The 24,616-nt window shown below is 47.2% G+C and overlaps 1 protein-coding gene across 2 annotated transcripts in view; it reads left to right on the plus strand.

Annotated features, from left to right (window-relative positions):
* The first annotated feature begins 1,951 nt into the window (after positions 1–1,951).
* LOC140716943 (ral guanine nucleotide dissociation stimulator-like) overlaps positions 1,952–24,616 on the plus strand; it is a 127,384-nt gene continuing 104,719 nt past the window's right edge. For both annotated transcript variants that reach the window (XM_073030099.1, XM_073030109.1), the window contains exon 1: positions 1,952–2,441. In XM_073030099.1, the coding sequence (XP_072886200.1) occupies positions 2,325–2,441 (117 nt within the window). In that variant the 5' untranslated portion in view covers positions 1,952–2,324. The remainder of the gene's footprint in view (positions 2,442–24,616) is intronic.

Below are 24,616 nucleotides of genomic sequence, written 5' to 3' on the forward strand. Positions count from 1 at the left end.
GGAAGCCAATCGGTGAAAGAGATAAAGAAAAGGGGGAATTTGATAGGAGAGTGTAGAAGACAGGGAGGAAAGGGAAGGGTGAGGAGCACCACAGGGAGGTGCTAGGCAGGTAAGGAGATAAGGTGAGAGAGGCAAACAGGAATGGAAAATGGTGAAGGGTGGGTATTACCAGAAATCGATGTTCATGCCATCAGGTTGCAGGCTACCCAGACAGAATATAAGGAGTTGCTCCTCCAATCTGAGTGTGGCCTCATTGAGGAGACGATGTTGGAATGGAAACGGGAACTAGAATTGTAATGGGTGGCTACCGGGAAATCGTGTTCAACATGATCATCCATTCAGGACCGATAACCAAGTTTCAAAACCTGGTTGTCTGTACCTCCCTCTGCGAATCGATTCTCAGCTCCCTTGATGGGAGACCACAGTTTATTACAGATCGGTAACATCATCTCCTCCTCGTTGACAATCAATGCTGGCACAGCACAGCAGCATACTTAGCCCACTGCTCCACTCTCTCTTCACTCATGACTTTGTGGCTGGGCACAGCTCAAATGGAAACTGTAAATTTGCTGACAACACGGCTGCTGTTGTCAGAATCTCAGATGGTGATGAAGCAGCAAACGGGAACAAGATTCTGTAGATCAGCGAGTTGGTGTTGCAACTTAATGCCAGTCAGACCAAGTAATTGACTGTGAACTTCAGGAAGGGGAAGTTGGGAGAACACACACCAGTTCTCACTGAGAGGCCAGCAGTTCCAAGTTCCTGGGTGTCAGTATCTCATAGGATCTATCCTGGGTTCAACACATTGTCGTATTCATGAAGAAGACACGACAGCTGTTACACTTCATTATGAGTTTGAGGAGATTTAGTGTGTTGCCAAAGACTGTTAATGTACCGTGGAGAGCATTTTTACTCGCTGCATCGCAGCCGTGTTGAGGCCCCTGTGCACAGGGTCTCAGGAAGCTGCAGAAGTTACTGACTCCCTCCGACAGCTCCATCACGTGCACAACCTTCCCATCATCGAGCATTCTTCTAGTATCTGAAGAAGGCCATCACTAAGGGCTCACCCATCTGGCAATGCCCTCTTCTCATTACTATTATCAGTACAGGAGCCTAAAGCCACAAACACAACACCTTTGAAACAGCTTCTTCTCCTCCACCATCAGATTTCTGAATGGTCCATGAACCCTACCTCACTATTCCTTTCTTTCCTTGACTTACTTTCGTAAGTTACAGATTCTTGTGCCTTTGTGCTGTACTGCTCCTGTAAAACTACAAATTTATGTGTCAATGATAATAACCCTCATTCTGCTTATGTGTATCAGTATACTGGTGTGTCTTGACCTGTCACTTAGTGTGTGTTGGTGGCTGTCAGTGTGTGTTTTTGATGGTGTATGTTAGTGTGTGTATGTGTGTGGTGTCTGTGCATGTCTTCATGTGTTGGCTTCTGTCAGAGTGTGAGGTGTCTGTGTGTGTATGTCTCAGTGTGACTGTGTGTCGGTCTGTTCGTCTGTCAGTGTGTCAATGTGACAGGGACAGTGTATCTGTGTCTCCGTGTGTTAGTATGACTGTATGTGTGACAGTGTGTGTGTGTTTGTGTGACTGTGTATGTGTGTGTATTTGTATGGCAGTGTGTGTGCGTGCTAGTGTGACTGTGTGTGTGACAGTGTGCGTGCGTGCTAGTGTGACTGTGTGTGTGACAGTGTGTGTTTGTGTGACTGTGTATGTGTGTGTATTTGTATGGCAGTGTGTGTGCGTGCTAGTGTGACTGTGTGTGTGACAGTGTGTGTGTGTGACTGTATGTGTGACAATGTGTGTGTTGTTATGGTCAGAGAACATGCCCTTGTAACTTGGGCCCGGCAGACCGCCGTGAAGCGCTGCGGCCACTGCGCTCCGCCCCTCAGGGAGCCGCTCTCCGCCACTCCCACCTCCCTCTTCCTCGTCGCCTCAACACCGTTTCCTCCTCAGTCTGTGAGAGAGGACGCGGGTAGCTTGTGTGCAGCGCCTGCCCGACAGCACTTCTGCAGAGAGAGAGAGAGCAGGAGTCGGGGACCTCTGAGTTTGCTGACAGTCTCCAGGAGGTTATCTCACTCTCTCTGCAACTCTCTAATCAGATGAGAGCCGAACTAGGCAGGAGTGTGCTGCCGCCACTTTGAAGAGCGGGGCAGGGAGTCCCGGGCTGATGTCCCGCCGGAGGAAGACGGTGGCTGCTGTTACCATGGAGGCACCGGGACCCGGGCAGGGTTAGCCGGCTCGGGCAGAGGAGGAGAGGTTGCCAGACCCCGGAGGAGTCTGGGTAGGGTCCTGCTGCCCCGGGACACCTCATGCTGGCTCGAACAGTCCGTCACCTCCTGGACGGGGTGAAGCTTGAGCTGTCGGGGGACCCCGACGTGGTGCTGAGCGGCTACAGGGCGAGGGACCCGGACCAGGAGGTACCGCTGGTAAGTTCTGGGCACCTGCACGTTTGCCGCGGACAGAGCCGTGGATGGGAGGATGGCGGTGGTTGTGGAGGGGGCGCGGGTGGGTAGAGACGTAGATCTCTCGGCCCATTCACATCCTGTTCGGAAGAACATAGCTCGTCTCCGCCCCGCGGTCCGCAATGTTCCCAGAACCCGAAATCCACCACCCCTACCCCCATCCCCCGCGCCCCCTTCCTCAGGAACAGAGGGTCGCTGTCTTCTGAGATACCTTGCAACGCTCCCCCCCCCCCACCACACACATACACTGGCACACAGCGGCTCCCCCCACCCCTGTATTCTCTGTCTGGCTGTTCGTCTCTCGAGTTTCACTCTCTCGCTGTCACTCTCCCTTTTGTTGTCACTCTCTCTCTCTCTGTCACTCTCACTGTCTCTCACATCCATTATTCCCTGACCCTTTAGAGTATAACGGTGCCTCCACATCCAGACGAGATGAGTACAGTTTATCCCTCTCCCCCCTCCCCCCCCCCCCGTTTGATGCTGTCATTTCCACATCTCTGCTACCCCATCCGCACGTAAGTACCTCCCTAGAACTCCTCTCACAAAACTGTCTTGTGCTGTGGAACGTGTTCCCGAGAACCCTGTGCTGACTGATCCGGTTAGGCTCCGCCGTTATATTAAAGCTCCCCACCCTAGGGGTCAGTTCCCCCATTGTCTCCCTCTATGTGGCACCACCTTGTAACCCTGAGGTATCTGCCCTCAGGTTGGGGCCTCACTTTTCCAGCTTGTTGCCGGGGAGGTGAGGAGAGATTTCAAAGGGGCTCAGATTCCGCTTATTGACGGCATGCAGGAGGCAAAGTTGTTGCCACTGGCTCAGTGGGTGCGTCTTACCGGGCTGCAGAGACACTGGATCAATTGCAATTGAGGCAGCTATTGCTGATCAGGATGCCTGAAACCAGGCCCAGCAGGAACTCTTTCAAAATGGAACTGAGTTATATGAAGCATCTAAAAGGACAAATTGTTCTGTAGACTCAACCATCTCCACCCTAGGTGCTAGCCTCTCCAACATTAAGGACATCTTCAAAAGGCCATTGCTCTAAAGGCAGCAAAGGACCCCCACACCCAGGATATACCCTCTTCTCATTACTATCATCAGGGAGGTGGTGCACACTCAGCTGCTGTCTGGAACAGCTGCTTCGTCTCTGCCATCAGATTTTAGAACCCATGCGGTGAGCCCATGGACATTTGTTTATTCTGTGCCCTGTCATATGCTGTAGGTGATTGTGGTCTTTCCTCTTGGCAATGGTTTCTACTTAAGTGGTTTCCCATTGCCTTCTGGGTAGTGCCTTTACAAGATGGGTGACCCCAGACATTATCAACACTCTTCAGGGATTGGCTGCCTGGCATCAGTGGTCGTATAACCAGGACTTGTGACGTGCACCGGCTGCTGGTACGACCATCCACCACCGGCTCCCATCGCTTCACGTGACCCTGATCAAAGGGGGAGCACTAAGCAGGTACTACACCTTGCTCAAGGTGACCTGCAGGCTAGCAGAGGCCTTGCATCTCCTTTGATGGAAACATATCTCCACCCCACCACTTGATCATTATCTTACTATTTTAGTTCTCTTTCTGCACTACGTATTTAATTTTAATCCACAAAACAACAAATTTCATGACATGTATTGTTGATGATGAACAAGATAGTTGGGAACCTAAAAGTCAGAAGGGCTGGGGAGACTCAGGAGGTCAAGCGGCATCTGTGGAGAGAGAAACAGAGCTAACATTTCAGGTCAAAGGTGGAAAGACTCAGCAGGGCAAGCAGCATCTGTGGTGAGGGGAACAGAGTGGATGTTTCACATCCCAGGAAAGTGAAAAAGCAAGTTAGTTTTCAAGAGAGAGGGTAGGACTAATGGAACATCTCTAATAGGGTCAAATTGGCTTTGGAATCTCACACTGGTGCTTTGTTGCTAACACCAGAGCAGTAGGGCAGGGTCTGACTGGGTTAACAGGGGGTGAGGTAATAGGGCTGTTTAATCAAGAAGTCAGTACCAACATAGTGGCTTTTGGGCCCATCTTCCAATCTGTCTATAGTGGACCAAAACTCTTTGTTCTCATACTTAATCCAGGAGACTATTGCTGCATGGCGCACAGAGATAAAGGGATCATGCTCGTATGGGGCTGGTCTCACTAACACCAAGGTTCCAACTCCCCTGCGATGAAAGCCAACTTGTCCTTTCTTAATCATGCACAGTACCTCATATACTTCTCTCACAGTGTAGTAGGCCATTTGGCCTATTGAGACTCTGCCAGCCCTCAGCTGCATTCTGTTCTGTATGAGGGATCTCAGGACCTTCTCAGCACAACCATTCAGACGTGACACAGTTTAAATAATATCCAGAAGTGGCACACTAGAGGAGGTTTACAAGAATGAAGCCGGGAGTGAAAAGATTAATGTATGACGAGCATTTGATGGCAATGGCTGAAGTTTAGAAGAATGAGGGGGGGATCTCATTAAAACATACTGAATATTGAAAGGCTTAGATAGAGTGGATGTTGGGAGGATGTTTCCAATAGTGGGAGAGCCTAGGATCAGAGAGCACGGCTTCAGAATAGGAATATATCCTTTTAGAACAGCAATAATGAGGGTGGTTAGTTAGAGGGCGGTGAATCTGTAGAATTCATTGTCACATTTGTCTGTGGAGACAAGTCATTGAGTATTCTTAAAGTAGACTTTGGTAGGTTCTTGATTAGTAAGGGTGTCAAAGGATATGAGGAGAAGGCAGGAGAATGGGATTGAGAGGGAAAATAAATCAGTTTTGGTTGAATGGTGGAGCAGGCTTGATTGGCTGAGTGGCCCAACTCCTCTTCTGTGTTTCATGGTCTTGAAGATCAGAGCCGGCTCAGTGGGCCACGTGGCCTTGTGACTCTTAAATCCAGCTCGTTACATTTGGAAATTACAACTGCTGCGTGGTAAAATTGACCATAAAACCACACTCAACGAGTGGTAAGGAAGAAAGGACTCGCCTTGTTCCAGAGGGTTTTTCGCAATCAGAGTGTTGTCAGTGAGGTCACTGTCCTGGTGTAGGAACTGCAGTGGCTAATTTGTACGCAGCAAGATCCAATATCTTCGGGACCAGATCAGCTATATTAATAACACTGTTGGGGGATAACCATCAGTGGAAAGGGCCTGTAGTAACACACTCTTTGAGGTAAGCCTGAGGGTATGGACCTTTCTTGTAAATTGATTTAGGGACAGCACCCTGGCTCGGCAGTGCTGGGATTGGACGGCTCTAGCCTCGGGGGTAGAATGCCAAATTCCCATTGTTCTGCTGGCCATTCTTTCTATGCATTGTCCATTGAAAAGCTAGCAGGCACACTGGTCTAAAAAGGCTCAGGAAACAGCTTTGTCAGCGGTCTTGGCCAAAGAGTTAAACCATTTATTTTAAGACAGCAAGCAGTCGCTACTAATGCTATACTAATGCACCAAGCAGCACAACAGTCATTAGTTCACTTGTAAAGGGGAAGTTTAGATCTCCTATAATACTGCAGTTTGTAACTTTATTTTTAATATTCTGTTCACTGTTAGTGGGACGGTTCTGCATGTTGTCGTTTAACCATTTGACCTGCCAGGGAAGTCTATTTGCTAGCTCACCTGCAGGCACCCCTAGACAATGAGCCTTTATACAAATAGGCTGCTCTAACAGTTGGATGTCAACACTGTTTAACCACAGACGTTCACCCTCATTTCCCTATAATGGCCAGTTCCTCAAAGACTAACGTTGAAGATAGGAGGGGCAGATCTGTGCTGGGACTGGGGTAACAGAAGGGGATAGTTTGGTACACAAGTGTGCCATTTACTTCTCTTTCAACTTGAGGGGAAGAGGAGACATTCGGCCCCTTCGCCCACTGGGACAGGACTCGCATTCTCCTGCTGAGGGGTCCTGGGATGAAACATCCGTTTCCATAGATGCCACTTGATGTAGCAAGTTCCTCCAGCATTTTGTGTGTGTTTATCCACCTTCTCTTAGTTCCACGTTCCAAAAGCTTGGGAACGCACACCAACAGACTCAACAGTTTCTACCCCGCTGTTATAAGACTTCTGACTAGACCTCTTGTACAGTAAAGATGAACTCCTGATTTGTCAGTCTGCCTCATCGTGGCCCTCGCCCCTTATGGCCTGCCCGCTCTGTACTTTCTCTGTAACACGGTATTCTGCTACCTACTTTCCTCTCGCTGCTTTGATAAATTGATGTGTGCCGACATGTGTCTAGATGCCATTCAAAACCAAAGCATTTCCACTGTATCTTGAGTCATGAGACAATAATAGACCAATGACCAAACAAAAGGGGAAGGGGGGATCGAGGTGAAGTTCTCCACTTTAAGATAGAAAAGAGGAACAGCATGTTGTTTATATAGTCCTGGGATCAAACAGCACAGAAACAGGCCTTTCGGCCCACTATGTTCATGCTGACACTTCTACTCATCTCCACGTTATCCTATTTTCCCTCATTTGGACTCTATGCCTTTCCTATATAAGAGTCTGTCTAAATCAGGGGTTCCCAACCTTTTTGTGCCATGGACAAATACCATTAAGCAAGGGTCCTGTGGGACCCAAGCTGGGAACCCCGGCATGCTTCTTAAACCTAGAATTTATATCTGACTCCTCTGTCAGTGCATTCTAGATATCAGCCACTCTTTGTTCACAAAAAAACTTACCCTTTTAATTTATTTCCTCCCACCTTAAACCAATGTGCTCTTGTTTTAGAGAACTCTGCTATGGGAGAAGGATATTGACTCTCTACCCTACCTATGCCTCTCATAATCTTATGACCCTCAGCCTCCTTCACTCCAGGGAAATTGAGTCTAGCTTGTCTTATCTCACCCATAACTCAAGTCCTCCAATCCAGGGAACATCCTGGTGAATCCCTCCAATACAACTCCATCCTTGCAGTGTCGGAGTGGGAATTGCAGATACCCACAGAGTCTTGTACAGTCATCACCTGAAGGAAGTACGCGAGTGTAACAAGTATTCAAGAAGACCATAAGAGATGGGAGCAGAACTAGGCCATTCAGCCCATCTGCTCCACCATTCCACTATGGCTGTTCTCAATTCTATACAATTGCCTTCTTGCCATATCCTTTGATCTGAAAACTATCAACTTCCACCTTAGATATACCCATGGACTTGGCCTCCACTGCAGTTTGTGGCAGAGCATTCAAGAGATTCACTATCCTCTGACTAAAACAATTCCTCCTTATCTGTGTTCTAAAGGGTCACCCCTTAATTTTGAGTCTGTGCCCTCTAGTTCTGGACAGCCCATCTTAGGAAACATCCTCTCCACATCCACCCTATCTAGTCCTTTCAACATTTGGAGGTTTCAATGAGATTTCCCTCCCCCCACCCCCGTATTCTTCTAAATTCCAGTGAGTACAGTGAAGACAAGTTATGTGTTGATTTTCATATCAAGAAGATTTAAAGTCATGGAATACTACAGCACAGAAACAGGCCCTTTGGCCCATCTCATCCATACCATTTGTGCGTAGGGAAGTGGGATTTAAGTACCGATGAGAATCTCTGTGGACACACTGGGAGTACAGTGTACACTTTGGGTCTCATTAACGAAGAAAAGTTAATAGAGGGAGGACAGCAAAGTTTCACCAGACTGGCTCCGGGGTGTGTGACGAGAGAGTGAGTCAACTGGCCAGTATTCACTGGAGTTGGGAAGAATGTGATGGGAGGGTACGTTTCAGTAACGTGGAGAGCCTCAGTCTTTTCTCTCTTGAGCGGAGGAAGTTGAGAAGGGTGGTGACTGAGATACATAAAACTGGAGATCTTAGTTAGTGTAGATCGCAGAAATCTGCCCCCTCTCACAGGTAGAGGACATGGATCTAGGGTAAGAGAGAGGAGGTTGGGAGGGAATTTGAGGGGATCTTCTTCACAGGAAGAGTGATGAGCACACTACCGGAGAGTGAATGTAGAACATTACCGCACAGTTCCAGCCCTTTGGCCCACGAAGCTGTGCCAACATTTTAACTTGCTCTAAGATCGATCTCCCCTTCCCTCCTATATAACCATTCATACTTTTATCATCCATGTGGCTAGCTAAGAGATTCTTAAATGCCCTAATGCATCTGCCTCTAACACCGCCCCCAGCAGACTTGAATTGTCCAGGTCTGGAAGGCTATGGACCAAGTGCCGAGAGATGAGTTTAATGTGGATGGGTGCCCAGTAGTTGGCATAGACGTGTTGGGCCGAATGGCCTGTTTCTCTGCTGTATGATGGGATGGTGGAGGCTGTTACAACAAGGCGAGGGGTTCACAGATAAGGCTCTTGGGAGTGAGATGGGGAGAAAAGCCCCTTCAACATTTCGGAATGGCCTCCTCTCCTCTATATCCTCATACATCGCATTTGTGATCTTTCTGTGAACAGCACTTCACTGTTCCTCTTCTGCGCTACTTATTTATTTTTATTGTAACTTATAGTAATTTTTATGCTTTGCATCATACTGCTACCACAAGTCAACAAATTTTATGTCAAAGAGTATGCCAGAAATAATAAACTGAACTCCGATTCCGAACCTGAATTTCTAGCTGTGACCAAGTGTGTGAGGGAGTCAAGGACCAGGGGGCGCAGCCACAGAATAGAGGGACGTCCCTTTAGAACGGAGATGAGGAGGAATTTCTTTAGCCAGAGGGTGGTGAATCTGTGGAATTCATTGCCACAGATGGCTGTGGAGGCCAAGACACGGGGTATATTTAATGCTGAAGGTGATAGGTTCTTGTTTAGTAAGAGCATCAAAGATTATGGGGAGAAGGCTGGAAAATGGGTTTGAGAGGGATAACAAATCAGCCATGATGGAATGGTGGAGCAGACTCAATGGGCCGAATGGCCTAATTCTGATCTCATGTCTAATGAGTTTCCCTGGAGGGCTTCAGATTTTCGCACATGGCAAAGACCTGTGGGTCATGGGGTTAACTGGCTGCTGTAAATTACCCCTGATGTTAAAATGGCAGGAGAATTGATGGGACTATGGGGAGAATAAAATGGATGGTCAGTGTGGTAATGGTCCATGACACGAGCAAGGTTGGAAACTCCTGTTCTAGTTTAAGCTGAACTTTTCTAAAGCACGTGCTCATCCTCACCCAGCGTACTGTGACTGTTCTGGGAAAGGCTCTGGAGAGAGTGCGGGAGAGAGCTATGGAATTGGATCCAGGGATGAGGATGTGGAGAGAGCGGAGGGGATACTGGAACAGGGATGGTTGAGAGGAGACCTCTGGATTTACAGATCGAGGGTGACGGTTCACATTGGGGTGTGGTCAGTAAGCAGGTGCCAGAGGATAAAGACGAGGAGATTGCGGGGAGGGTGGGCAGTGTTTCAGTCTGACGACTGTAAGGGTGGATGGGGAGTGGTCGTGGGTTTGATGGTGCTGTTCGAGGACAGCTGTACACGTGGCTAAGTGTCAGTATCTGGGATTCTTTTCTGGTAGCTGTTTGGGTTCCTGATCTCCGCCAGCCATTATCTCCTATGTCCCCACAACCCCCACCTTGTTCCATCTGTTCTTCACCCCACACTTTTCCCCTCTCTCTCTCTCTCTCTCTCTGTTTCTCTCCATCGTTCACTAACCATAGTCTCCCAACTTCAGCCCCACTTCTGCCAGTTAACCTGCACCCCTCCTCAGTCCACCAATCACCTTCCTGGCCTCTTCCTTTCTCCCCTCTGTACTGGCAATCTTCCCCCTCTGCTGTTAGTACTGATGCCGGGTTTCACGCCAAACATTGTCATTTCCTTTCCCACCACGGATGCTGCTCGACCTGCTGAGTTCTTCCAGCAGACCGGGTGTAGCTGCACCCTCCAGCATCTGCAAGCTCTTGTTTCTCTGGGGTAATGTGATCAGCTGGTTTGGTTTTGCCTTGAGCTAGTGTAAGCCGAAGGGACTGAATGGCCTTTTGTGCAGTGATTTGCCTGTGACTCTGAACTTTCAAAGGTACTGTGATTCACATCCAAGAGGGTCACTGTTCTACGCTCTTGCAGGGACCTTGCATGAATGCGCACACTCCCTCTCCATTTCCTTTCCCTACCCCCTCCCCACATCTCCTGGCTCCGAGCTCCATACTTTGTTTTAACCAACGACCTTGACCTCTGCGTGGAGAAAACAATGGAACACAGGATATTGTTTGAACAGACACAAAGTGGCTGTTACTGTACTGAGTGTCACCATGGAGAGAGATTAAGTGCATGCATCTGAATTAAGGGAAGAAGTTAGAATCCAGATTCCTCTCCAGCCCTATTGTCAAGGTCATTCTGCACTGTGATGTGATTTTAATGAGCCAATTTTTGTTCGATTTTTATCTAAGTGACTAAATTTCACCAACGGCATTTTTCCACTCTTTGTAGCTTCCACCTAGCTAGTGGATTCAGCCCAGTACACGGGTAAAACCCTTCCAACCTTTGAGCACATACATCTATATGAAATGCTGCCGTAGGAAAGCAGCATCCATCGTCAGAGATCCCCCCCCCCCCCCACCCCCAGGCCATGCTCTGTTCTCACTGCTGCCATCAGGGAGAAGGTACAAGAGCCTCAGGACTCGCGCCACCAAGTGCAAGAGCAGTTACTACCCCTCAACCATCAGACTGTTGAGCGGAAGAGGATAACTACACTCATCCCACAACCAATGGTCTCACTTTAAGGGCTCTTTATCTTGTTACCCACGTCTCATTGTTTATTTATATTTGCATTTGCACAGTTTGTTGTCTTCTGCACTCTGGTTGATCTTTCATTGATCCTGTTTACAATTACTGTTCTGTAGATTTGCTGAGTATGCCTGCACCATAAAGAATCTCAGGGTTGTATGTGGCCAGAGAAATAAAAATGGAGAATATTTTCTAAATGGGGAGAAAATCCAAAAATCCGAGATGCAAAGGGACTTGGGAGTCCTTGTGTGGAACACCCTGAAGGGTAACTTGCAGGTCGAGTTGGTGGTTTGGAAGGCAAATGCCATGTTAGCATTCATTCCAAGAAGTCTGGAATACAAGAGCAGGGATGTGATGCTGAGGCTTTATAAGGCACCGGTGAGGCCTCACCTTGAGTAGTGTCAACAGTTTTGGCTCCTCATCAAAGGAGATGTGCTGGCATTGGAGAGGGTCCAGAGGTGGTTCACAAGGATGATTCCAGGAATGAAAGGGTTATCAAATGAAGCACATTTGATGACTCCGGGCCTGTACTTACCGGAATTTAGAAGGATGAAGGATCAGGAATTTAGAAGGATTACAAATGTTGAAAGGCCTAGATGGTATAGATGCTGAAAGGATGTTTTCCAAGGGAGTCCAGGCACGGCCTCAGGATTGAGGGTTGTCCATTTACAACTGAGTTGTAGAGGAAATTCTTTTGCTAGAGGGTGGTAAATTTGTGGAATTTGTTACCCCAGGAAGATGTGGAGGCCAGGTTGGGCATATTTAAGGCGGAGGTTTTTAGATTCTTGATTGGGCATCAGAGATTATGTGGAGAAGGCCGGGGAGTGGGGCTGAGGAGGGGGTCTAAAAAGGATCAGCCATGATTGAATGGCGGAGCTGGCTAGATGGGCCGAATGGCTAACATGTCTGTACCCTGATGATAGATTTTACTTTGAACTTTAGTAATTGAGAACAGCACATGCTGGAGAGATCCAGCAGGTCAGGCAGCATCCGTGGAGGAGCATGAACAATTGACACTTCAGGCTGGGACTGGATCGCTAATCTCCTTATTGGGGGGTGGGGGTAAGGGTCAAGCCTTACTCCTGAGAGGCTGGGTGTTGTGATTTGAATGTTCCCTGTCCTGATTTTAGTTGCAACATTGAACCATTCAGCAAAATGAGTCTCAGACAGCAGAGAAAATAACAGAAAGCGCTCGGGTTTATTTTTTATGAAGAAGCAAGAGACGTTGCTCAGCTTTCAAGTTTTTGTTTGCTGTTATTGACATACAGCATGAAACACTACCTCACTCCTTTTTTATATCATTCTGTCTTTTGCACTACATATTTTAACTTGACTATTTAATATACATATATGTAATTAATGTCATTCAGTTTTTTTCGATACTTATCATGATTTGCATTGTATCGCTGCTGGAAAGTTAACAAATTTCACGACATTTGCCAGTGATATTAAACCTGATTCTGATTCTGCAAAGACCCAGTAATCCATCAATTTAATGCTAGCTTAATCATGGGACAATTTACAATGACCAATTAACCTCCTGACTGGGACGTCTTTGGATTGTGGGTGGAAACTGGAGCACCCGGAGGAAACCATGCGGTCATGGGGAGAACGTACAGACTCCTTACGGGCAGTGGTGGGAATTGAACCCCAGTCGCCCGTACCGTGAAGCGTTGGTGCTGCCCCTTACAAGTTGATTGTAGGCTTGAAAAATTGTCAAAGCTGTCTTTCTGAAGTAGGAGCACAGTACATTCCTGGATGAGGACAAACCTAGGTTAACGTGAGCTTAAATGAAGATAAATTATATATTGTTTACACATGTCCAAAATGGTGACACAAGTGCAAGACTGAGAGACGGTAAAAGAAAAGTATATAGTTTGAGATAGCACAGGATTGTGGACATCTCAGGTCAAATCAGGAAAAGTTAAAAGTCAGTCATTCTATGTTCTATGGCTTGGGGAGGCAATGGGCGAGATGGTGTGACTGATTGGGACTAATTAACAGAAGTGGAGCTGGACCAGAGAGAGTTTGTTAACTGTCCGCAGTAGGAGGGAGATGGACAAGGAGCTGAGTGGGAAGGAGGATAGTGTGATTGTGAATTATGCAATACTGATGTTATTGGAAAAGTACAAGTATTCCGAGCAAGGGGGATCTAAGGGAAAGAGTGGCCCCTCATAGTGTCCGAAGGGGTGCTAAGTGGATACTTCATATAAGGAGATGTGGAGGACAAAGAGCTCAAGGTGGAGTATATTGGAAGAACATAGAATGTATAACAATATGGCCCAGCTTCAGTCTGCAATGCCGGTAATGATCATGATTTCAATTTCCACTAATCTCATCTGACTGCACATTGTCCGTACCCTCCCTGCCTAAGACTTTTGCATAGGATTGTATCTGCTTCCACACCTCCCCTGTGCATTCCAGGCAGCCACCTCTTTGTGTTTAAAAAAACCAGTCACATGAATCTTTAAACGTTACCTCTGCATTAGATACGGTTGACCATGCCAGTATTAAGAAGGTGGAGGGGTTAAAGGCCTTGATCTGAGGAAGTTGGATAAATACTCAGATGGAAGATATGAGAAGTGAAGGAGCAGAGAGCTGGGGCAGTGATGGCGATTTTTGCATCTTTGTTAGCTACAGGTGAGGCTCCAGAGGACTGGAGGATGGATAATGTTGTTCCTTTATTGAACAATGCAGCAGGAATAAGCCAGGTAACCACAGCAGTGGAAAGAGAAACTGAGTTCAGCATGAAATCAGGTCCCTCGGCCCACTGAAATTGCACAAACTATCAACTAGTCACTTACACTGATCCCATTTTATCCTCCCTGCATTCCCATCAGTTCCCCCCCCCCCCACCCCCCGAATCTACCTCTCGGCCACCCACTAGGGGCAATTTGTAGCGACAAATTAACTGACCAACCTGGACGTATCTGGGCCGTGGGAGGAAGCCGAGCAAGCTCGACACACAGCAGAGCCAGAGGCCAGAATCGAACCCGGGTCTCGAGCTGTGAGTCAACAGCTCTGCCAGTTGCACCCCTGTGCTGCTCTATGGCTTGGAGTTGGGATGGTGTGCGCTAAGAATGTGGGGGCGTGATTCTGGATGACCGAGCATTTGCAGTAAAGGCCAAATTGCAAAGGTCTGAAAGGTTGACAGTTTATTCCTCTCCATAGATGCTGCCTGACCTGCTGAGTTCCTCCAGTGTTGTGAGTGAGTGTTTGTGTCTGTATGTATCTGTGTGTGACTGTGTGTGAGTGTTTGTGTGTGTGTGTGTGTGTCTGTTTCAGAGACACGGTGAGAATATCCCAGTGGAGTAATCGTGTGTGTGGGGAGCAGGGGAAGGAGCTGATTGAAGGAAATGGAAAGGGTGAAGCCAGCAGCCCTGCACATTCCCGATCAGGAATGAACATATCAAGGGACAATGGTAGTTATGGGACAATATTGTTTAATGTAAAGACTGGAATCTATAACTATCGGCCTCCGGAGTGTGACAGAGGATATCTTGGCACAGAGGAAGCATGCTTAGGAACAGGATGTGGTGGAAATCAGTGTTAAATCATTAGGAGGGAAAGAAAACTGGCCACTATAAACAAAAGCTTCACAGATTTAACAAGCAGATCATAGTTGAACTCTATAACAAAGGTACAAGGCTTGCATGGGCTTTCATTTTCGTATCAGTCTCCTCACCTCAGAACGAATATACTCGCCATTGAGAGACTGAGATGAGGAGATATTTCTCCTCCGGGGAATGGAAAACCTGTCGAATTTTCTACCACAGAAATTGAAGCCAGATCATTAATCATATTCAGGAAGCAGCTGGATATTGGAGTCATAGGGTTAGACAAGAAGAGCTAACTGTCCATGCTGATCTGTGTGTCTAACTCAGCTAGTCTCACTTGCCAGCATTGCCTCACATTCTCTCAATGATCCCTGTTCATGTACCTGTTCAAATGGCTTCCGCATTGGTCTATTATTGTCACGTGTACTGAGGTCCAGTGAAAAAACTTTGTTTTACATACCGTTCATACACGTTTCATCACATCAGTGCGTTTCAGTAGTTACAGAATGCAGAATACAATGTAATTGCAATGCAGGCGGACAATATGGTGCAAGGCCATAACGAGGCACATTGTGACGTCAATAGTCTGTTCTTACTGTACTAGGGGAAGTTCAAAGTGTTGTAATCATGGGAGGGAAGGGAGGAAGATACAAAAGCCTCGAAGGCTGAAACTGTTGCACCTGACTGTCCAATGTGAAGGAATCAGGGAGGTAGCAGGTCCTGGGACATTGAAATACAGATCATTGGCCAAGCAAAGGGCTGAATAGTCAGCCCCACTACTCTGTGTTATCATAAGCACGGTTAAGATCAATGAAAACTGGTTCGAGGGATGGCAATCAGAAGAGATATTAAACACAAAGTACACTGCAGATGCTGTGGTCAAATCAACATGTACAAACAAGCTGGATGAATTCAGCAGGCCGGGCAGCATCCGTTGAAAAGAAGAGATATTGAGTCAACTGCACCTCTTTGGAGTTCAGAGGAGTGAAAGTGGATCTCATGAAATGTACACAGTTCTTACAGGGCTCGACTGTTTGACGCTGGGAAAGAGTTTCCTTGGCTAAGGAAGGTCAGACCAGGACAGATTGACTCAGGAAGGGGTGGGTTATTTAGGGATGAGGAGAAGTTTCCTTAGAGTAGTGAGCTTTTTGAACCCACACCAGGGCAGAGGTTTTTGTGGAGATACTAACAGGCAATTACAGCTTGCAGTCGTGCAGATACAGACCCAAGGCGGGCAGAGTACATGGGGCCTTTGTGGTATACAGATATTAATCAAACACAGCCACTGTACTGTGTGCAGATATTGAGTCAGTAAAGGCACTGTTAGAAGACCGGAATATAAAAGCAAGAATATACTGTAGAGGGTTTATGAGGCATTGGTCAGAGTGCGTTTGAAATACTGAGCAATTCTGATGCCTGGAGAGGGTCCTGAGGTGGTTCACAACAATGATCCTGGTAACGAAAGCACTAGCACGTGTTGTCTCTGGGGCTGTTCTCAATGGAGTTGAGAAGGATGAAGAGGAATCTAATTGGAACCTACTGGAAGACCCGGATACAGTGGACATGGAGAGGATGTTGCCATTCATGGGGCGGGCTAGCTTGGGAATAAAGGGATGTCCCTTTAAAACTGAGATGAGGAGGGAACTCTTTAGCCAGGTGCCGATGGATCTGTGGATTTTGTTGCCACAAAAGGTGGTGCAGGCTAAGCAATTGGGTGTACTAATGGCCGAGATTGATAGGTTCTTGATTGATTAGGTGGTTAAGGGTTACAGGCAGAAGGTGGGAGAGTGGAATTGTGATCAGATTCGATGGGCTGAGTGGCCTACCACTCCTATATCTTAGTCTAAATACTAGACGGCCTGCTATCATCTGTCAATCTAGAAATGGAGGAATTAGGAGGATGGATGAATGCACTGGGGCGTTGGCATTGCACTCTTCACTGTGACTAAGAGGGAAGGGGAGGTACGGTGGGGGAAGGGAATTGTAAATGAGAAGAGGTGGATACATTATTCCCTTTTGTTTGTAAACCATTCATTCCCTGCAGATGATGTTTAGATTTCACAGAAATCTCCCTCGGCGTTTGGCTCTGACTGCTATGGAAAACCCTTGTCTACACAGGATGGAGACAGGGCAGGAAGCCAGGCTGCAGCATTCCTCCAGGCCTGCCCCCGACCTCCCTGCCCCGAAGATATGGCCATGGCTCCACTGTATGCCTGATCTTAATTGCTCTGCTCTCGGCTCCCGTCTCTGAACTTCTTAGCTGCTTTCTCTTCTCTGCCCTGGGATCTCCTGTGTTGCCTGCCATCACATTTGATTCGAATTTGTTCTCCAGCAGAGTCCCAAGTACTTTCAATAGTTCAGTACTTCCGTTAGTATCAGAGAATGTACTCAAAATACATCCTGAATTTCCTGTTCTTCGCAGACACCACAAAAACAGAAGAGTTGTCCAAAGAATGGGATTCAGTAAAAAAGTTAGAACCCCAAAGCCCCCCACTCGGATGCCCCACGCACCAGCAGCAGCAAAGCAACGAATCTCCCCTTCCCCCATTTACTTCAGCAAAAAGCATTGGCACCCTGCACCCAACAAGAAAGCAACAGCACAGCCCCCAAGAAAGACCATTCGACATAGCACCGATGTGCTCCTCCCCTCAGAAAGGAGCAGAGAGGTGTCACTCAGCAAGAACGGAGACATAACCAAAGCAGCTCACTGATTGGCGGTGTGAAAGTCTGCCGCCTCGCCTTTTTCCTAGTTCTCTGACTTGACAACTTGCAACAAGCCCTCCCCACCAATATGTGAGTGTGAGAGAGAGAGAGAGAGAGAGAGAGAGAGAGAGAGAGAGAGAGAGATCCGAGTTCAGAGCCCCAACAGCTGATCTGCTGTTCTTGATATTCTCTTTTCTCATGTAATGCTTCAGTCAACTTCAGTATTTATACCAAGCTGCACCATGACACTGAAGCGTTTGCATTAATCCCATTCCCCCAATATTGTCCTCAGAAATGATTCTCCCTACATTTTCATCAAATTCTGCCACTCATCTACACTACTCATTCGCGGCAATTTACAGTGGCCATTAAACGTGGGAGGAAATCAGACCAGCTGGGAGAAACCAATGCGGTCACAGGGAGACCATGCAAACTCCATACCCAGACACTCCCGGAGACTGGGATCGAACCTGGGTCTTTAGAGTTGGGAGGTGGCAACTCTACCTGCTGTACCACAGCGAGAGGAGTTGCTCATAGCTGTATGTCCCTCTTTAAAACTGGTTGCAATCTTAATCAGGGTTGGGAGTCTTTTATACAGTCGAGGCCCTGAGATTAATGTTGTAGAAATGGGTGGTTGCTGGTCAGCACAGGCTAGATGGACAGAAGGGTCTGTTTCTGTCCTGTGTGACTCTCTTATGCTAGTTACCCATAAGCCTTGAATGTACAAAATTTATCTACCTCTTCTGTAACTAGCCTACATAGGCTAGAGAAATCCAGAGATTCATCACCAATTCCTTTCAATGAAGGTAAAAACTATCCTATCCAGAAACACAACAGCTTGGTTCAGGAACTGCTCTGCCCAAGGCTGCACACCATTGCAGAGGGTTGTGAACAGAACAATCCATTACAAATGTAATCTTCCACCTTGGACTCTGTCTACACTCCCTGCTGCCTCAGAAAAGCAGCCAGAATTATCAAAGACCTCTTCCACTATGAACATTTTCTCTTCTCCCCTCAGTACATTGATTTACAAAGGCCAATGTGCCAAAAGATTTCTTTATGATCCTATCTACCTGTGATGCCACTTTCAATGAATTGTAAATCTGCATTCCCAAATCAGACTGTTCTTCTACACTCCTCATTTACCGTGAAAGACTTACCCTGGTTGGTCCCTCCAAAGTGGGACACCTCCCAGTTGTGTGTGTTAAATTCTATCTGCCATCTTTCAGCCAATTTTTCCTGCTGGTCCAGATCCCACTGCAAGCTCTGATAGTCTTCCTCGCTGTCCACTACACCCCACTCTTGGTGTCATTTGCAAATTTGCTGATCCAGTTAACCATATTATCATCCAGATCATTGATATAGATGACAAACAACATTAGACCCAACTCCGATCCCTGAGGCACTCCAACAGTCACAGGCCTCCAGTAGAGAGGCAACCGTCTACAAACACTCTCCAGCTTCCACAAAGACAATGTCTAACCCAATTTACTACCTCACCTTAACTAGGGAGTAACTGAACGTTCTTGACCAACCTTGCATGTGGGCCTTGTCAAAAACCTGTTAAGTTCCATGTAAGCAACATCCCCTGCCTTCATCAACTTTCCTGTAACTTCCTTAACGTTCTATAAGATTGCTAGACATGACCTACCACATACAAAGCCACGTTGACTATTCATAAACAGTCTCTGTCTATCCAAATATTAATATCTTTGGTCCTTTAGAATAAACTCCCAATAATTTTCCTACTCTTAATGTCAGGCTTATCAGCCTATAAATTCTTAACTTACTCTTAGAGCTGTCTTAAAAAAAAACAGAATGTTAGCTGTCCTCATCCTCTGGCTCCTCACTCGTGGCTAAGGAGGTTTTAACCACCTCGGTTAAGCCCCTGCAAGTTTTGCACTAGCTTCCCACAGGGTGGGAGGGAACACATTGTCAGCCCCTGAGTATTTCTTCATTTCAATTTGCCTTAAGACAGAAAACATCTCCTTCTCTGTAATTTCTATAGAGTCCACGACTTCGCTGCCGCACTACCTCACATCTACAGACTCTGTCCATCTCCAGAGTCATCCATTTAAGATCTGCCCCATCTCTTTTGGCTCCACACAAAGATGACCACTCTGACCTTCCAGTGGCCCAGTTTTGTCCCTTGCTATCCTTTTGTTCTTAGCATGCATGCAGTATCTGTCGAAGCCTTTCGGATGATCCTTCAGTTTGTTTGCGAGAGCAGCCTCATGCCACCTTTTAGCTCTTTCTTCTTAAATGTTTTCTTGCATTGATTATACTCCTGAAGAACCTCATTTGTTCCTACCTGCCTAGACCCGCTATGCACCTCCTTCTTTTCTTACCCAGGGCTTCAATCTCTCTTGAAACCCAAGGTTCCCTAAACCAGTTATCCTTGCTTTTTAATCTGACAGGAACATACAGATTCTGTGTTCTCAAACTTTCACTTTTGAAGGCCTCCCACTTATCAAGTACACTTTTGTCAGAAAACACTTGCCAGTCCTTTCTGATACCATCAAAGTTGGCCTTTGTCCAATTTAGAATCTTAACCCAAGGACCAGACCTACCCTTCTCCATAATTACCTTGAAACTAATGACATTATGATCACTAGATGCAAAGTTTTTTCCTACACAGACTTCTGTCACCTGCCCTGCCTCAATCCCTAATGGCAGATCAAGTATCACACACTCTCTCATTGAGACTTCTATGTACTGAATAAGGAAACTTTCCTGAACACTTTTCCCATTCTTTCCCATTTATCCCTTTCACAGTGTGGGTGTCCCAATCAATATGTGGGAAGTCAAAACCGCCTACTATCACAGCCTCTTGTGTCTTGCAACAGTCTGCGAACTCTCTACAAATTTGCTCCTCTAGATCCCGTGCACTGTCCGGTGGTCTGTATTCTAATCCCGTTAATGTGGTCGTGCCTGTCTCGTTGCTCAGTTCTACCCGTAAAGCCTCAGTAGACGAGCTCTCCAGTCTGTCCTGACTGAGCCCATTCTCCCTGACTAGTGATGCAACCCTCTGCCCCTTTAATCCGTCCCACTCTATCACATCTAAAACAAAGGATCCCCAGAACACTTGAGCTGCCAGTCCTACCTCTCCTGCAAGCAAGCCTCATTAATGGCTACAATGTCATAATTCCACAGGCTGACCCATGTTCTAAGCTCATCTGATTTTCCTGCAGTACTCCTTGTATTGACATATACGCAGCTCAGAACGTTAGTCCCACCATGCTCGATCTCCCTCTTCCTGACTTTCTATGTAAGCTTAATAACATCTTTCTGTACAACCCATTCATTATCTCTTCTGGCACTCTGGTCCACATCCCTCTGCAGCTCTAGTTTAAAGCCCCCACCTCCGCAGCACTAACAAATCTTCCCACTAGGATATCAGATCCCCTTCCGGTTCAGGTGCAAACCATCCCTTCTGTTAGGTCCCATCTTCCTTGGAAGAGAGCCCAATGATCCAATTACCTGAAGCCCTCCCTCCTGCCCCATCACCTTAGCTATGTGTTAAACTGTATGATCTCCCTGTTGCTGGCCTCACTAGCACGTGACATGGGTAGCAATCACGAGATCACAGATCTGGAGTTGCTGCTCTTTAACTTAGTATTTAACTCCCTGAACTCACTTTGCAGGACCTCGTCACCCATCCTACCCATCTCATTGGTCCCAACGTGAACCACGACCTCTGCTTGCTCACCCTTGCACTTCAGAAGGCTGAGAACGTAATCTGAGATGTCCTTGACCTTGACACCCGGCAGGCAACATACCATCTGGGAATCTCATTCTCATTTACAAAACCTCTTTTTTCTTTCCCCAACCAACAAATCCCCCAACTTTACAGCTTACCTCTTCTCCCCACCTTCCCTTCCGAGCCACAAAGCCAGGCTCAGTGCTGGAGACCTGAATGCTGTGCCTGTCCCCTGCTCAGTCGTCACTCCAACAGTATGCAAAGTGTTGTTGGGAATGGCCACAGGGGTACTCGGCAGTGGCTGCCTATATTGTTTTCCCCTCCTGACGGTCACCCGGTTACATGTGTCCTGCACCTTGCGTGTCACTACCTCCCTGTATATTCTGTCTATCAACCCTCAGCCTCCCGAATGATCCCGAGTTCACCCAGTTCCAGCTCCAGCTCCTTAACACAGTGTGTTAGAAGCTGCAGCTGGATGCACTTCTTGTATGTGTAATCATCAGGAACGCTGGGGAGAGGGTGTTCTCCCTGACTTCCCACATCCCGCATTCAGCTACTCCGCCTGGCATGCCCACTGCTTCAAATGTGCAATAGAAAAGAAAGAAGGAATAAATAGCAAAAAGAAAATCTGTAAACAGCCTCTGGCTCTCCTTGCCAAAGTTTGATGAGCCTAAACTGCAGCTCCCACTCAGACACCGGCACACTCACACAATGGCTGCTCGCACTATGGGATGGTCCCCTGGTATGAAAGAAGTGGACCCTTGAGCTCAAAAGCTAGTTTTGTTATTGCCTTGCACTTCATTGTCTGTGTGCCCTGCACCTTCCCTGTGCCTGTAACACTATATTCTTCATCATGAGTTTGGTTTTTCCCTGTACTACTTTGCTGTACTTATATTTTGTAATGATCTGGCTGGATGGATTGCAAAACAAAGCCTTTTACATGTGACATTAATAAAACCACCTATCAATTATCCTCAGCAAAAAAACTAGCCATGACTCAGGACTATCAATCCAAAATTAAAAGCTGGCTGGGGCTTTGAACCTGCAGTCTCTGGGTTGTAGGCCAGGCCTCTGGACTGCTAGTCTGGGATGTATCGACCTACCCGCGTACCCCAGGACATACAGTTGCTGGGTGGGTTTGCAAAGCTCTACACAAAGCATGAGGACAGGTGAGTAATGCTGTTCCCTGGTACCATGGAGTCATAGAACACTTCGGCCCTTTGGCCCATCTAGTCCATGCCAAACTATTAATCTGCCTGGTCCCATCGACCTGCACCTGGGCCATAGGCCTCTATACCCCTCCCATCCATGTACCTATCCAAATTTCTCTTAACTGTTGAAATTGAACCCACATCCGCCACATCGGCTGAAGGCTCGTTTCGCACTCTCACCACCCTCAGAGTGAAGAAGCTCCCCCTCTTGTTCCCCTTCAATGTTTAACCTTTTTACCCTTAATGCATAACTTCTAGTTCTGGTCTCATGCAACCTCAGTGGAAAAACCCTGCTTGAATTTACCCTATCTATACCCCTCACAATTTTATATATCTCTGTCAAATCCCCTTTCATTCTACACTTTCAGGAATACAGTCCTGATCTATTCACTTTTCTCTATAAGTCCTAGCATCATCCTTGTCAATTTTCTCTGCACTCTTTCATTTTAATTGACATCTTTCCTGTAGGTAGGGGACCAAAACTGCACACAATACTCCAAATTTGGCCTCATCAATGTCTTATGCAGCTTCAACATAACTTTGCAACTCCTGTACTCAGTACATTGATTAATGAAGGCCAACATGCCAAAAGCTTTCTTTAGGACCCTATCTACCCGTGGCACCACTTTCAAGAAATTATGTATTTGTATTCCCAGGTCCCTTTGTTCTTCCACACTCCTCAGTACCCTACCACTCTCTGTGTAAGTCCAACCCTGGTTGGTCCTCCCATAAGTGCAACCTCACACCTGTCTGCGTTCAATCCTATCTGTCATTTTTCAGCTCATTTTACCAGCTGGTTCAGATCTTGTAGTTTTTCTGGCGGTCCACTGCATCCCCAGTCTTGGTGTCTTGGGATCTTGCCTGACTTGTCCTTCTCCCCCTGTCCTTCTGTGTTACAGCACCGAAACAGGTCCTTTGTCCCAACTCACCCATGCTGACCAACCTGTCTGATGTAGCCTGTCCCATTTGCCTGTCTTTGGCCCATTAAACCTTTCCTATCCCTGTACCTGTCCAACTGTCTTTTAAACATTGTAATTGTACCCACCTCTATCACGTCCTCTAGTCCCTCCTTCCTCTTTCCCCTGGGCTTTGGTTGCTCCTTCCACACATTCCACACTCCCACTATCTTCTGTGTGGGGAAAAAAGATGCCCTTTGTATCCCTTACGAATGTACTCTCTCTTGCCCTTGACCTTGTGCCCTGGGGAAAAGGTTGTGACCTTTCATCTCGTGAGTTTACATACATCTGCGAGGTCAAGGCACAGCCTATCACCGGCCTCCTTGAACTCTTTTCCCTCCCCTCACCTTCTTATTCTGACCTCTAACTCCCTGATTTCAGTCCTGAGTTACTCCAGCAACTGCAGAAACTCTCGTGTTTACGCTCAGCTTCCTGCACTTTTTCGGGGGGGGGGGGGGGCAGCGTAAAATAATTCCAACTTATCCAGACCTTCCTTGTAACATGAGCACGCCAGTCCCTGTGCATCTTCCCTGCACCATTTCCAGCTCAATCACATCCTTCCTAAGCTTGGCGAGCAGGCCTGCACACAATGCTCTCACCCGCGATGGGACAGCTGTGAGGTGAAGTACCTGCCCTTACCGTCCTTGTTGAGCAAATCTCCATCAGTCACGTGACTCAGATTGACTGGACGTGTCCGGCTTGTTGTAGGAGAGGCACTCATTGTACCCGGAAGCATACGTCCCTCCCACACTGTACTGACTGCAGTTACCCTTGTGCATTGCTGCTGCAGCTGTGGCGTCTTGTGAACGCCAATTTGCTTACTGCAGATTGATAAATGGCCACGCACTCCTCTCGCTGCTGCCATCAGGAAGGAGGTACAGGCACCTCAGGACTCACACTAGCAGGTTCAGGAACAGTTATTACCCCTCAACCAGCATGCTCTTGAACTAGTGGGAGAACTTCACTCACCCCATCACCGAACTGTTCCCACAACCTGTGGACTCGCTTTCAAGCGCATTTCCTCACGTGTCCTCGATATTCATTGTTTATGTTGTTATTATCTCTTCTTTTTTGTATTTGCGCAGTTTGTTGTCTTTTGCGTGCTGGTTGTCCGCCCTATTAGCGCAGTCTTTCATTGATCCCATTACGGTTTTTGGGATTATTGAGTATGCCTGCAAGAAAAGGAATCTCCACATTGTACCCGGTGACATACATGTACTTTGATCACAGGTTTACTTTGCACTTTGCCTGTCACCCAGCACGGGTAGTGGTGCATCATGAGGAAAGTGCGGCTGAATTTGTGATTGTACCTCTCCGAGCAACCGGCGAGCCGTCTTTCTCTCCATCTGCTCAATCACTTCAGTTGCAAGTATGAC

This window comes from Hemitrygon akajei, chromosome 2 (genome assembly GCF_048418815.1).
Source record: "Hemitrygon akajei chromosome 2, sHemAka1.3, whole genome shotgun sequence".
Classification (NCBI taxonomy): Eukaryota; Metazoa; Chordata; class Chondrichthyes; order Myliobatiformes; family Dasyatidae; genus Hemitrygon; species Hemitrygon akajei.